This window comes from Akebia trifoliata, chromosome 1, assembly GCF_017979445.1.
Source record: "Akebia trifoliata isolate Shusen 1 chromosome 1, ASM1797944v1, whole genome shotgun sequence".
Lineage (NCBI taxonomy): Eukaryota > Viridiplantae > Streptophyta > Magnoliopsida > Ranunculales > Lardizabalaceae > Akebia > Akebia trifoliata.
Genome location: NC_141375.1, coordinates 908028 through 920369, shown reverse-complemented (window position 1 = coordinate 920369; position 12342 = coordinate 908028). Strand labels below are relative to the sequence as shown.

Below are 12342 nucleotides of genomic sequence, written 5' to 3'. Positions count from 1 at the left end.
TTCGAAGTCTGACTCAGCTCGTAAGTATTTGGACATACTTACAAGCTGTGACACCCGATTCATTTTAGAACATTGTTTCCTTCTATACATTTTAAATATAATTATATGCGTCATTGGTCTGGGCCACCCAACGGGCTTTGCTCTGAAACTAGAATCTCCATCAATAACTAAATGGGCCTGATAACACTACCCAAATTAGGTCCTGGAAAAGCAGGGCCTACCAGCCTTAACATCAATGTAAATGATTGGATCTTAGTCTTATTCCACGTACCTTGTAGAAAGTAACTTCATGAACTTTGTTTAATTATGGGATAGTTTTTTTGGGTTCTATAGAAAATGAAGTTCATGCACTTTGTAAAATTATTGCAGAGCCATTTGATATTGCTTTTCATCAAAATAGGATTGTAATATTTATCAGTGAATGTGTAGAGAAAACCTCAATAAGGAAGACATTGGTTATTGGTGAATGTGTGTGTGACATAGGGATTGAAAAGCCAATAAGAGAAGGTCTGGAATCCAAAGAAGAGAGAGAGGATATGGGTGGTTAGGATGTGCATGCTTTCATAAGGTAAGGATCGGCTCAAAGTCTTACCACTTTTGACTTTATTTTAAATGTCTAAAGTTGGTGAGATATTGCCATGTGGTAGATCCAAGATCAATGGTGTAGATGTATTCTTGTTGCATTGATAAGAGTACTGTACTTGAAGACGATCTAAGGATTATTCTTTGTGACTTTTGAAGGAGAGCGAAAGAATTTTCAACGTACAAATGGATTTGAAAGACATTTTATCTACTAAATGCATCCATTCTAAAACCTTTAGGTTTTAGTTTATTTGACTTAACCATATGGCCAAAAGTTTTGAGACTAAGGCTCTGCTTGGTACAAAGCAAATAATTTGCAAATGTAAATGATTTGTTGGAATCTAATTTACAGATGCTTAGTTACATTTTGAATTTTTTTGCATAAACCGCCTAAACCCTCCACAAATTTCATCAAATAGTTTGCAGCCCCAAAAGTGCTGCAAATCATTTGTAGTGCAAAGCTTTTGCATTTGCAAATGATTTGTACCGTACCAAGCAGGGCCTAAGCCCTGCATGGGTCAAATCTGATGGTTTCTTCTAGGCTTTGAATTCCCATTAAAGAACGACAAGATAATTGATAAAAAAGATGAGATACAAATGAGATAAGAAAGTTATTATATTAGTGTACCACAAACAAGAAAACTATAATAAATATGCTCTTACATTTTAATATAATTGTTCTTCCCCTAGTTTATCTACTATATCTCCAATGGTGACTTTCTCTTGATTGAAGAAAAGGGTTTCTAGGCTATATGGTCCTACTGAAGAAGGGGACCCACTCCAAAGTGCCTTCGCGAATTGTTCATGGATCCTCTCTGTTGGATGGAACGAATCCCACCATATGTGATCATCGACATTGTTGCATAATTGGTAGTCAGATACCGCCTTTGTCCCTCCACAGGTGTATACACCCCCAAAGGGTCCTGTCCCACAACAAGCATTCACTCCTTCCTTGAAACCTTCACAACAAAATCGTGTATAGTTAATGGGTTCGATACTAGAATCAGATGTTACATGTGGAATACGTTTGAACCCTTTGAATATGTGACATTTTTGTGTTTAGATATGTAATATATCGTATCACATCATAGAAATACGTTAGCAAAAGGAGGTTATGTTTCCTAATTTTAAAATTTGGAAACAAATTTTCATAATATGATTATGACAATTCAAAATCAGATTCTTGAATTAGAATCTAACAATCTAAACCTGATAAATTTGGGGGTCCAACTCAAAACCAATTGATAATGAGTGGAGAGGCCCAAGAGTTTATAAGGAGAAAGGCAAGGTAATGAGTGTTCGATGTGGGACTAAACTCAACACGCCCCCACACGTGTGAGTACCAAGATAAGCTGGGGGTCCAACTCAAAACCAATCGGTAATGAGTGGAGAGGCCTAAGAGTTTATAAGGAAAGAGACAAGGCAATGAGTGTCCGATGTGAGACTAAACTCAACAAAACCAAACACCTACAATTTTACTAATAAAAAGTATTTGGTGCCCATGGGAGCAATAAGTATTAATAAAATTAAGAGAGAGAGAGATCATACCAAACTTGGGGGGATTTTGAATTCTATCAGTGAGCCAATTGTAGAAATTGGAGTTGCAATATTTGAATCCTTTGAATATGTGTTCTAAGCTTGTTAGGACAGCTGATAATGCATTGTTATGTGCTAGTGCAAGTGCACAAGCTTCTTCAAAACATCCCCCTTCTTTGGCGTTAGGGTTCATGGCTCTAAGGGCTGGTAAACAACCCAAAGGAGACAAACTAAGGAAACCAAATTTTCTTCCTCCTTTCTCATACAATACCTGCACAAATCCAATTAATTAATTTCCCTAAGAACTTCTCATTTTGTTAAAAAACACGTTACCTTAAACTCTATTAGATTCCTACAAACGCTAAAAGCCGGAAGTTGATCTAGACAACTTGCAAAAAGGGAAAAGTTGAGCTGCCACCATATCTTAAAACATTTTTGGGGGCCAAGAACATGGAAACGATCCCCGAAAATGCTCCCGAGCGTTACCTTACATCCTACGCTTTAGGTCTATGCATTCAAAAATGCTATTTCAACGGATTTTGACTTACTTGGATTGCATGAGTTAAATTGCCGATTACCATCCCTACGTATTCTTCGGGACGATATAATTCTTGCATTTTAGGATTCCCAAGGTAACCACCCATGTAATCGTTACTACCCATGCTAAAGAAATAAACGGCTTCCGATATCAATTCCCTTGCTTTCTCATCACCCAACTTTACTATTAATGATTTCTGCACCTCTTCAAAATTCTTTAGTTGTGTCTGAAGATCAATCACCTGAAAAAGTTTAAAATAAAGTTACAAAATTGTTACTAAGCTATGAAATTAAGAGACCTTAGATGTTTTCGAGCAAGAAATAAAAATGAAAAAACAGAACAAGATTGTTACAAAAATAGAAAGTAAGGGATCATCAATGTTTTTGAGTGAATTACTTTACTTACAAATCCATTATTGGTTTCAGATAGAATTCCAGCTCCACCAGATGCAAAGTTAGCACCATTAGTAAATTCAGCAGAAGGTTGTAAAAATGGTGGAATTAGTGGTAATTTTGCGTATTCCGCTGCTCGATAATATTAGATAATTAGCACAAAAAATAAAATAAAATAAATAATCTAATATTAACATAGATCGAAGCAATTTAAAAACAAAAACGAATTACAACCTCTAGCATCCTCATCAATAATTTGATCTATAGCATATAACACATTTTCATGCATCCTCATATATCAAATGAAACCTTTAGAAACTAATATTTGTAAAAAATAGTCTTTGAGATCCATAATTACAAATAAAATCCACGATGACACGGCCATTGGAGAAGCGCCCAGTGGGCCCATTAAAGAACCCATTTTGCCCATATGGCTCATAATCTGCTCTGTTTTCGGGGATGGTTTTGATGTAGTTGTTGTTGCCTGGATCGACGGTCGAATCCCCGAAGATGAAGAATGCACTAGTGTACTCCAATGGGCTACCATAGGATGTGAAGTTGATCGATAAAAGAACCATTAGAGCTATAGTTACTAAATCAAAAAGGGTGATTGGACTCGCCATTACTAAGAGTTTAGCTATTTCCCTTCCCCATTTGCTTTGCATTATATAGAATTCATAATATATCTGCTAGTCCTGGCGATTATTTCAAAGAAACTCTATATTTAATTTGAAGGAGACGTCACAGGGACCATATTAAAGTCATTTTGCACCAAGTTTCGTTGGGTTGGACCCCCAACCATAAACTTTGAACTACCTCAATGGAGACTTTTTAATTAGTGTACAATATTGAGAATCATTTTGATACAGATTCTAAGTGAAAGGTTTGATACATAAGTCCTTCAAAATTTGCCACATGGCCCACACTCTTTTGAAACGGTAGGCATCAAAATTTCAAGGAGGCATTTACAAATTGTTATAAATAAATATCCCTAATTTTATTAGTGGGCCTCAAATCAAAATTGAGTCCATTAAATGGGAATGTACCTCTTATAAGTCTGAGTCTTGGGTTTTCACAAATAAAGTCCATGATCCAGCAAATCCAAGTGATCCATATTAAATATTAGGCCTTATATCCAAATAAATAAATTTGGCCCAATAATAATCCATAGAATCCTTAAATGGGATTTGGACAAATTTAGCCTCTTAAACAAATCAATTAAGCCTGTTTAAGTTGGGGTATAATTGGAAAGCTAAATTATTTTAAGTCTATAAATACAAGAACCTCTCTCATGGAGAAGGGACCGGCATCACTTTCTCTCAAAAGACAAAAGTTCTTCCTCTAGAGAAGAAGAAGCTCTCAAGCCCTCATCTAAAGATAAAGCAAGGTTTTTCAGAGATCTGGACTCCGACTAAAGAGAAGATCAAACACAAAGCCCTTCCCCGAAAACCAAGAAAACCTTCTCAGTCGATAAAGCGCGAAATCCGGAGAGAAGAAAATCTACAAAAGCCTCTACAGAAGATCAAGTACAAAGCAAAGCCAACGTTAAAGCATTATTCTCAGTCGATAAAGCGTGAAGCACGGAGAGAAGAAAAGCTACATACATCATCATCACTATTTTTGTATTTGACTGTTAATCAGAGGAAACATTGAGATCTGTATCCACTTTTCATCAAAAATCAATAAAATCATTTGCGATCTTATTTCACGAATCTTGAGGTAGATCCGTTAAAATTTATTGTCGACAGAAACTATTGATCTCATGGATCTTTGTCCCAGTCTTGATGGGTGTACATATCAAAATTGAGGCTGATTGGCAATTTAGATATTGGAACAAAATTCAATGGACCTTCGTTCGTGGAGTTTGACGAATTTCATCAAATTCAACGGACCTCGGTGTCGAATTTACCCCCCCCCCCTTTTTTTTTCTTAAGGTAGTGTGTCTCTTCTCTTTTTTTTTTTTGGTAGGCCATGTGTCTTTTTCTCTCATGAAACTCAGAATGGAAAAAAGAAAAAAAAGTGTTCCACATGGCACTTGATGGAACATATGTATCAAACTTTTGATACAAAAAACTGCACCAAAACAGACAGAAAACATCTTGCTTTGGAGGTTGTAGCTGGTTCGGGTCTGCCTTAATCCTGTTGACCTTAAAAAAAAAAAAAAAATCTTGCTTTGTAATAATCATCTACTAATCCTTGAAGCATCTGTCTTTGTGATAATCACTGAGAACTTCAGAAAAGATTATAATATTATCCTTTGTATCTATCTTCATTCCATATTTTAAAATTGGATTAGTTATTTTAATATGCAACAATAGAAAATGTTTCCTAGATATTGCTTTTTTCTTGTCATTATGTATTGATATTTATATGATTAGGGATATTAAGCATGGTTAGGTCTTTGTCTTATTGTCTATTACTTTATCCAAATATTGGGATTAGAAATATGAATCTTATTTCTCCACTCAAATTGATTTTGAGTAGGCTTTCTATGGATTGGATTAGACCCCCAAACTCCGATTTGTTCCAATAAATTTGGATTTGGATCACGGATTTGTCTCTTATAAGTATCCGATTCGATAAGTTTTATTTGACTTGGTAACCTATTGGATTAGCCCTTTGATCAATTAATTCTAATCCTCATAAAATTGATTTGTTTTTTATTATCAGTAATCCTAATAAAATTGTTGGCTTAATTTAATTTTCTAAAAAGCTACTATTAAGAATAATAATTATATTTGTTTGATTGAATATAAATAATTGACTAAACAGATTTGATTAAAAAAATGTAAAAATATATTCTCAAGGATTTTCATTAAAAGTATAATATAAAGCAAATTACCAAAAGGATTGATACAGAAAATAAAATTAAAAAAGAAAAAAAAAGATAAGAAGAGATTTGTCCACCCCTTACATATTTGATCAAGTCATTTTTTGCTCACAGGCTCCTCAGTACTTGCCACATCAGGTAGACGAAGGTACTTAATTTCATCAAATACAAATCATCTATTGCCACACCATTTTTTACTAATGCCACGCCAATTCTTATGTAAATCACTAAAAGAATTGCACATAGTTGGTGTGGTATTAATAACAGTTGGTGTGGCAATAGTAACTCTCTATGTTAAATAACTAATATTACTAGGATTTTAGAAGGGATATTCCAATAAGTATTTACTATTTAGTCAGTAACCTCGACCAGTTTCATCCTTCTTAATACTGAAACAATTTTTAGTTCATCATTTAATTTCAATATTGAATCGATTTTTGTTTCATGAATTTAAATATTAAATCGATGTTTTATTTCATCATTTTCATATTTTTATAAGGTTATTACTGTTTATTTTCATTCTCAAGAGCGAACAAGTGAATATACTTAATTTCATCATTTATAATAAAATTTTATCTCAGAACCGCTTATATGAGTATTATCCTTTCAGTGAAGGTTCTCATTTCATTGCACTCTCAAGCTTTTGTTATTCCAATCCTCACATTCACTATAAATTTTGATATTGGTGTGGTGCCACCCTTTTCTTTTCTTAACACATTGATAATTCACACAATTAAAAATCAGACAAATTAGATTTATTACTATGATACAAGCATAAAGCAGGCTTCATAAGGTAATTTATAGCATAATTTTCATGTTTTTGATTCCTAGGTGTAATACAGAATCTATCTGTGTAACCTTTTGCTCAAGAATAACGTCGACAATTGAAGCATCTGAGGTTACATTAATTGGAGATATATGATAGAAGGAATTGTTCTCTTTCCAAACTCACCGTCAACAAGCGAAGGTTTATTTCACTAGTTTTTTTTCTTTCTATCTTGAATCATGGGAATTTCTATTAAGACTGAGAACCATAAATAAATAAACATAAGCAAATCGGTGTAACATGTCTTTTATATAGGCCTGTTTAGGCATTCACAATTTGACCTTAAGAAAAGCATTTGTTAAAGGAAAAATACTTTATTTACTAAGTAAGATTTTCAGTCATACTAAGGGTCGAATTGCTATGGATTACCACATTGGCAATCCAACACCACAACCCTCTAGATTTCAATGAAAAACTCGTATAAAAAAAATTCAAAAAAAGGGAATTTTAACCTTCATCCAAGGTTTCGAATTGATGGCTACCAAACTTCAATGAAACTCCTAAATTTAAAATTAAAACTCAACGGTGAAAAATATATATATTTTTAATTTATTTGAAAGTTTATAGAATTTTGTCTTCTACAACCTTGAAGCATTGGATCATGCTTTTGGATGCCCCAAGGTGAGCTCAAGGACCCTTAGTAAGGCTAGTCAAACAATTGTTAAAATGGGTCATAAGAGGATTCTCTGGGATAAAACAATAAATGTGATAAACAAACAGTCATATAATCGTGCTTGCATAGACATTTTTTTTATGCAATAACCTTAATTAAAGGTATAAGAGTATTAGCTGAACTAATTCATGTTTTTTTGATAGACAAGTAATTGATAGAATTACGGACAATGTCGGTGTTACAAGTTTTTTTCCGTACAAGGAGGGATCAAATAGAAATATTTTTTGCTTACAGAAATCTCGGATCCACTAATCACATGTACCCATGTGTATTGAATAGCATTCCTAATTTAAAAAAAGTATTCTTGTTATTTATAAAACTACCCTTGTATACTTGACGTGGAAAGTATTGAGGAGTCTATGAACAAAAAATGACTTGATCAAATATGTAGGGGCAGACAAATCTCTTCTTATCTTTTTTATTTTTATTTTATTTTTTATTTTATTTATTTATTTATTTTTAATTTTATTTTATGTATCAATCCTTTTGGTAATTTACTTTATATTATACTTTTAATGAAAATCCTTAAGATTATATTTTTACTTTTTTTTTAAATCAAATCTGTGTAGTCAATTATTTATATCCAAGTAAATAAATATAATTATTATTCTTAATAGTCACTTTTTAGAAAATGAAATGAAACTAACAATTTTATTAGGATTACTGAAGAAAAAAAAAATCAATATTATTAGGATTAGAATTAATTGATCAAGGGCTAATCCAAATAGGTTACCAAGTCAAATAAAACTTATCAAATTGGATCCTTATCAGAGACAAATCCTTGATCCAAATCAGAGTTTGGGGGTTTAATCCAATCCATTGAAAGCGTACTCGAAATCAATTTTCATGTTTCTAATCCCAATATTTGGATAAAGTATTAGACAATAGGACAAAGACCTATACCTAATCATATAAATATCAATAAATAACGACAAGAAGAAAGCAATATCTAAGAAGCATTTTCTATTGTTGCATATTAAAACAACTAATCCAATTTTAAAATATGGAATGAAGATAGACACAAGCGATAATATCATCAACTTTTCTGAAGTTCTTGGTTATTATCACAAAGGTTAAATTATGAAGGCTTATATGGCCCAGTCAAAACATATGTTAAACATTAGTTTCATGCATGATGATCATTCATGAGGCACCCCCATAAAAATATTATGGGGAGCATTCAAGTATGTTGATGATCATTTATATCCATTGGATGAATTTAGATCTTTGAATGGGAATAATCAAAACATACAGTAGCAAATATTTAAAGCTGCCTTCGAATAAATATCTTTGCCAAACTTATCACTGATGTTCGTTTGAACTTATCTCTGATGTTCGTTTGAATGTATAATTTTCTACATTTAAATAAATATAATGGGGGTGGGTATTTAAAAGTCATAAAGTCAAATCCACTTTTCAAAAAGATGTTTGGTATTTAATAAAGTTCATGAATTATTGACTGGAAAAGATTCTGAATGATGAGGTACATGCAATATTCTTATACATTTAGTACTTATGCAATAATAATCCTTGCAAGAAGAAGAAGAAGAGATAGCTAGCATACATTCATGGCTGTTGAGGCTGTTGTTTCTGGGGTGGCAAAGAAACTTGGTGATCTTCTCATTGATGAAGCAACTTTACTGTATGGCGTGAAAGACAAAGTCCAGTGGATTCAAGCAGAGCTGAGGCAAATGCAATGTTTTTTACAAGATGCAGACAACAAACAACAAACAAATTTGAATGTTAAGAATTGGGTGAATGATATTAGAGACGTTGCTTTCGATGCAGAGGATGTCTTGGAGACCTACATCATCGACAAAAAACTACAGAAGCAAAAGACTTTCATAATGAGGTGGGCTTATATCCTCATTAACTTGTGTACCCAACATCAGATTGGTACAGAGATTGAGCGGATTAAGATTAGGATCCGTCAGATTTCCGACCGTCGGTCCACCTATGGTATTGAAGCTATTGGAGGAGGAGAAGGGTCAAGCTCTGCAAGTGAAAGGTTACGGGGATTTAGACAAATTTATCCTCATCACGAGGATGAAATTGAGGTTGTTGGTTTAGAGAAATATGTAAATGCCTTAAAAGCTCAACTAATTGGGGAATCCCATTCCCCACGACGAGGACGATGTGTGATTTCTATCGTTGGGATGGGTGGTTCAGGCAAAACCACACTTGCTAAAACAGTTTATAATTGCGATGAAGTTGCGAGGCATTTTCAATGTCGTGCTTGGGTTTCAGTGTCTCAAGTTTACGATATTATGGATATTCTGCAGAACATAGCAAAGGAGTGCTTGGGTCTCAAAAGAGAGGAATCCCAAACGATGAAAGAAGTAGAACTGGGAGAAATGATCTATGAATTCTTGAAAGCACGAAGACATTTAGTGGTCTTGGACGATGTTTGGGAAGTTGATGTATGGAATCGTCTGAAGTCTGTATTTTCCGCCACGAATAATGAGAGTAGAATAATCTTCACTACTCGCTATAGGGACGTCGCCTTGCATGATGATAAAAAAAGCCTTCTTGAGCTACAACCTCTAAGTAATGAGGACAGTTGGGAGCTGTTTGTTAAGAAAGTTCTCTCAGTGGAAGAAGTTAATACTCTTCCAAAGGAATTAGAGGAAGTTGGAAAATCCATCGTCAAAAAGTGCAGCGGTTTACCTCTTGCAATTGTACTATTGGGAGGTTTTTTATCAAGGAGAGGCAAAAGCTCTGTCCACGACTGGTCTAACGTGCGTGATCGTGTAAATTGGCAGCTCAATCAAAAAGAAACACCGTGCACACCAATATTAGCTTTGAGTTATAACGACTTGCCTTTCTACCTGAAATCATGCTTTCTATATCTTGGTATTTTTCCCGAAGACTATAAGCTCTCTGCAAGGAAGTTAATACGTATGTGGATATCAGAGGGATTTGTGCAACAACGAGGTGTTGAGGTAGCTGAGGACGTCGCGGAGGACTACTTGCAGGAGTTGGTCAATAGAAGCATGGTTCAAGTGGTAGAAAGGAGGGTTAACGGGAGAATCAAAACATGTCATATTCATGATGTTTTGAGAGACCTGGCAATATCCAAAGCCGAGGAAGTTCAACTTTTTCACATTCATCCTCTTGCAAATTCTTCTTCTGCGGCATCTTCTCCAACATTAAACAAGGTTCGTCGACTCTCATTGCATTTTACAATCAATGACCTTTCTATGGAGCATTCCCAGAAGTATATCCATTCTGCATTTTGCTTTCTCTTATCGGGTGGAATTCTTAATGGAGTCATTCATAGTATTGTGAGTTTTGGAATGCTTAGAGTGCTTCATATAAGTTGTTCTTTTCCATATGGGTATAGATCTACTTTGCTTAAGGAAATAGGGAAACTTATTAATTTGAGGTATTTACGATTACAAAATATTGTTGTGAGAACATCAATCACGAGCAACCTTGAGAACCTAGAAACATTAGATCTAAAATGGACACGTATGGAATGTGATAGTCCTTACGCCATATCAAAAATACACCACTTGAGACACTTGAAGTTGGCTCAATTCAATGAATTCCGATTGGATCCGCCAAGTGGGGATGACTCTTCTTCTATAAGGAACCTTCAAACATTGTGGGCACTATATATAGACAACCAAAGTCTTGTGAAGGATGGGTGGGACAAGTATACCAACCTCAGAAATTTGTACCTGCGTGGTGATTTAGATTCGCATGTAGAGGCATTAGCTGATTGGATTGCTAAATTGGACCGCCTTGAATCCTTGCACTTGGATTTCAAAGTAGGAAGTAATTTCAAGAATCCAATTCAAAGATTGAACATGTTCTCAAGGAATAATCACTTCAGGAATTTCTACAAGCTCTGTTTAGAAGGCGTGTGGATAGAAGAGCTACCCGACCCTTCTGAATTCCCTTCCAACTTCTCCTACCTATCCTTAAGTTTTTGTACATTAGGAAAAGAAACGTTGCCAATGCTAGAAAAGCTACCAAACCTCAAGTTCGTCAAAATAGTGCACAGTTTTCTCAATGTAAAAGATATCAATTTTCTTTCTGGAGGGTTCCCTCAGCTTCAACGATTGGAGTTTTTTTGCCTAGACGGTCTAGAGGAATGGAAGTTGGAAGAAGGCGCACTGCCCTGTCTTAGAGAGTTGTCAATTTTCCATTGTGAAAGGTTGAAGGCTCTTCCAGATGGATTGAGTCATGTAACCACCCTACAGAATTTGATATTGGGTCGTGAATTCGAGCCACGGGTCAGGCCTAATGTGGGAGAAGATTGGGGAAAGGTTAAGCACGTGCCCACCATCAGATACGTCATCACACGTTTGCTATCGGAAATCGTACGTGAAGCCTTGTAATCGGTGAGCTTAGTTTTATTTGTTATTTCGATTTATTACCTTGCAATAAATAAAAAAACGTTTGAAGAACATCATATATTTAAATCATTTTCTATATGTCTTGTCTCAATTCATGGTCTTCTGTATCTATCTAATCTCTATAAGTACACTTTGTTTAAAAAAAATTAAATGCAGGTTGGAGATGATGTGAATGCTGCAGGGAAGACAATGCTTGTAATTGTTTTTAATGTTTAATTCCATTTGTATGTTTCAGTTCTTGGATTGGATTTGGGCTTTGTTCTGTAGTAGGAGCTATGACTATGAGAAAGTACTGTGTTGCTTGTATTGAAATTCTATTTTATTTTATTTTTTATAATTTCTGCTATGTGATCTTTTTAATTTCCATGTGGTAGTTTAAGACTTGATGTGGTTTGATGGTTTTATTTTATTATAATTACACATGTGGAAGTGAAACATTTTGGCGAAGAAAAAGGAGAGAAAAAGGGTCTTTTGGGTATGAAAGTTACGTAAACACCGTTCATTTTAATTTTTACCCATTTGGTAAAAAAAAAAAACTTATTTTTGAAAACAGTAATTTATCAATGCACCATTTTTGGAAGTAATCAATCTTTGTGCACCA

The 12342-nt window shown here is 34.4% G+C and overlaps 2 protein-coding genes across 4 annotated transcripts; one reads left to right on the top strand and one right to left on the bottom strand.

The window, feature by feature from the left end:
• Window positions 1-1185: 1185 nt before the first annotated feature.
• On the bottom strand, window positions 1186-3727 carry LOC147410258 (GDSL esterase/lipase 1-like). Its single transcript, XM_086433320.1, has 5 exons — window positions 3407-3727; window positions 3062-3180; window positions 2667-2897; window positions 2131-2389; window positions 1186-1541 (listed from the first exon to the last, which is right to left on the bottom strand). The coding sequence occupies exons 1-5, from the start codon at window positions 3711-3713 to the stop codon at window positions 1249-1251; spliced, it is 1209 nt and encodes a 402-aa protein (XP_086289446.1). The 5' UTR covers window positions 3714-3727; the 3' UTR covers window positions 1186-1248.
• Window positions 3728-8535: 4808 nt separating this feature from the next.
• Window positions 8536-12087, top strand: LOC147410257 (putative disease resistance protein At1g50180). Of its 3 annotated transcripts, none has more exons than XM_086433300.1 (2): window positions 8536-10535; window positions 11898-12087. In XM_086433300.1, exons 1-2 carry the CDS (start codon window positions 8946-8948, stop codon window positions 11955-11957), a joined length of 1650 nt encoding a protein of 549 aa, XP_086289426.1. In that variant the 5' UTR covers window positions 8536-8945; the 3' UTR covers window positions 11958-12087. The 3 variants fall into 3 exon arrangements, with proteins under 3 accessions (XP_086289426.1, XP_086289416.1, XP_086289433.1); XM_086433290.1 differs by having other exon boundaries at window positions 8538-11726; XM_086433307.1 differs by lacking the exon at window positions 11898-12087 and adding an exon at window positions 11464-11598 and having other exon boundaries at window positions 8538-10535.
• Window positions 12088-12342: the final 255 nt, after the last annotated feature.

Coding starts and splice junctions, on each gene's coding strand:
- LOC147410257 (XM_086433290.1), top strand. CDS start 8,946: ATGGCTGTTGAGGCTGTTGTTTCTGGGGTGGCAAAGAAACTTGGTGAT.
- LOC147410258 (XM_086433320.1), bottom strand. CDS start 3,713: ATGCAAAGCAAATGGGGAAGGGAAATAGCTAAACTCTTAGTAATGGCG. Junction 2,390..2,666: donor ATTTAACTCATGCAATCCAA/GTAAGTCAAAAT, acceptor GGATTTGTGCAG/GTATTGTATGAGAAAGGAGG. Junction 1,542..2,130: donor TCAAAATCCCCCCAAGTTTG/GTATGATCTCTC, acceptor TTTGTTGTGAAG/GTTTCAAGGAAGGAGTGAAT.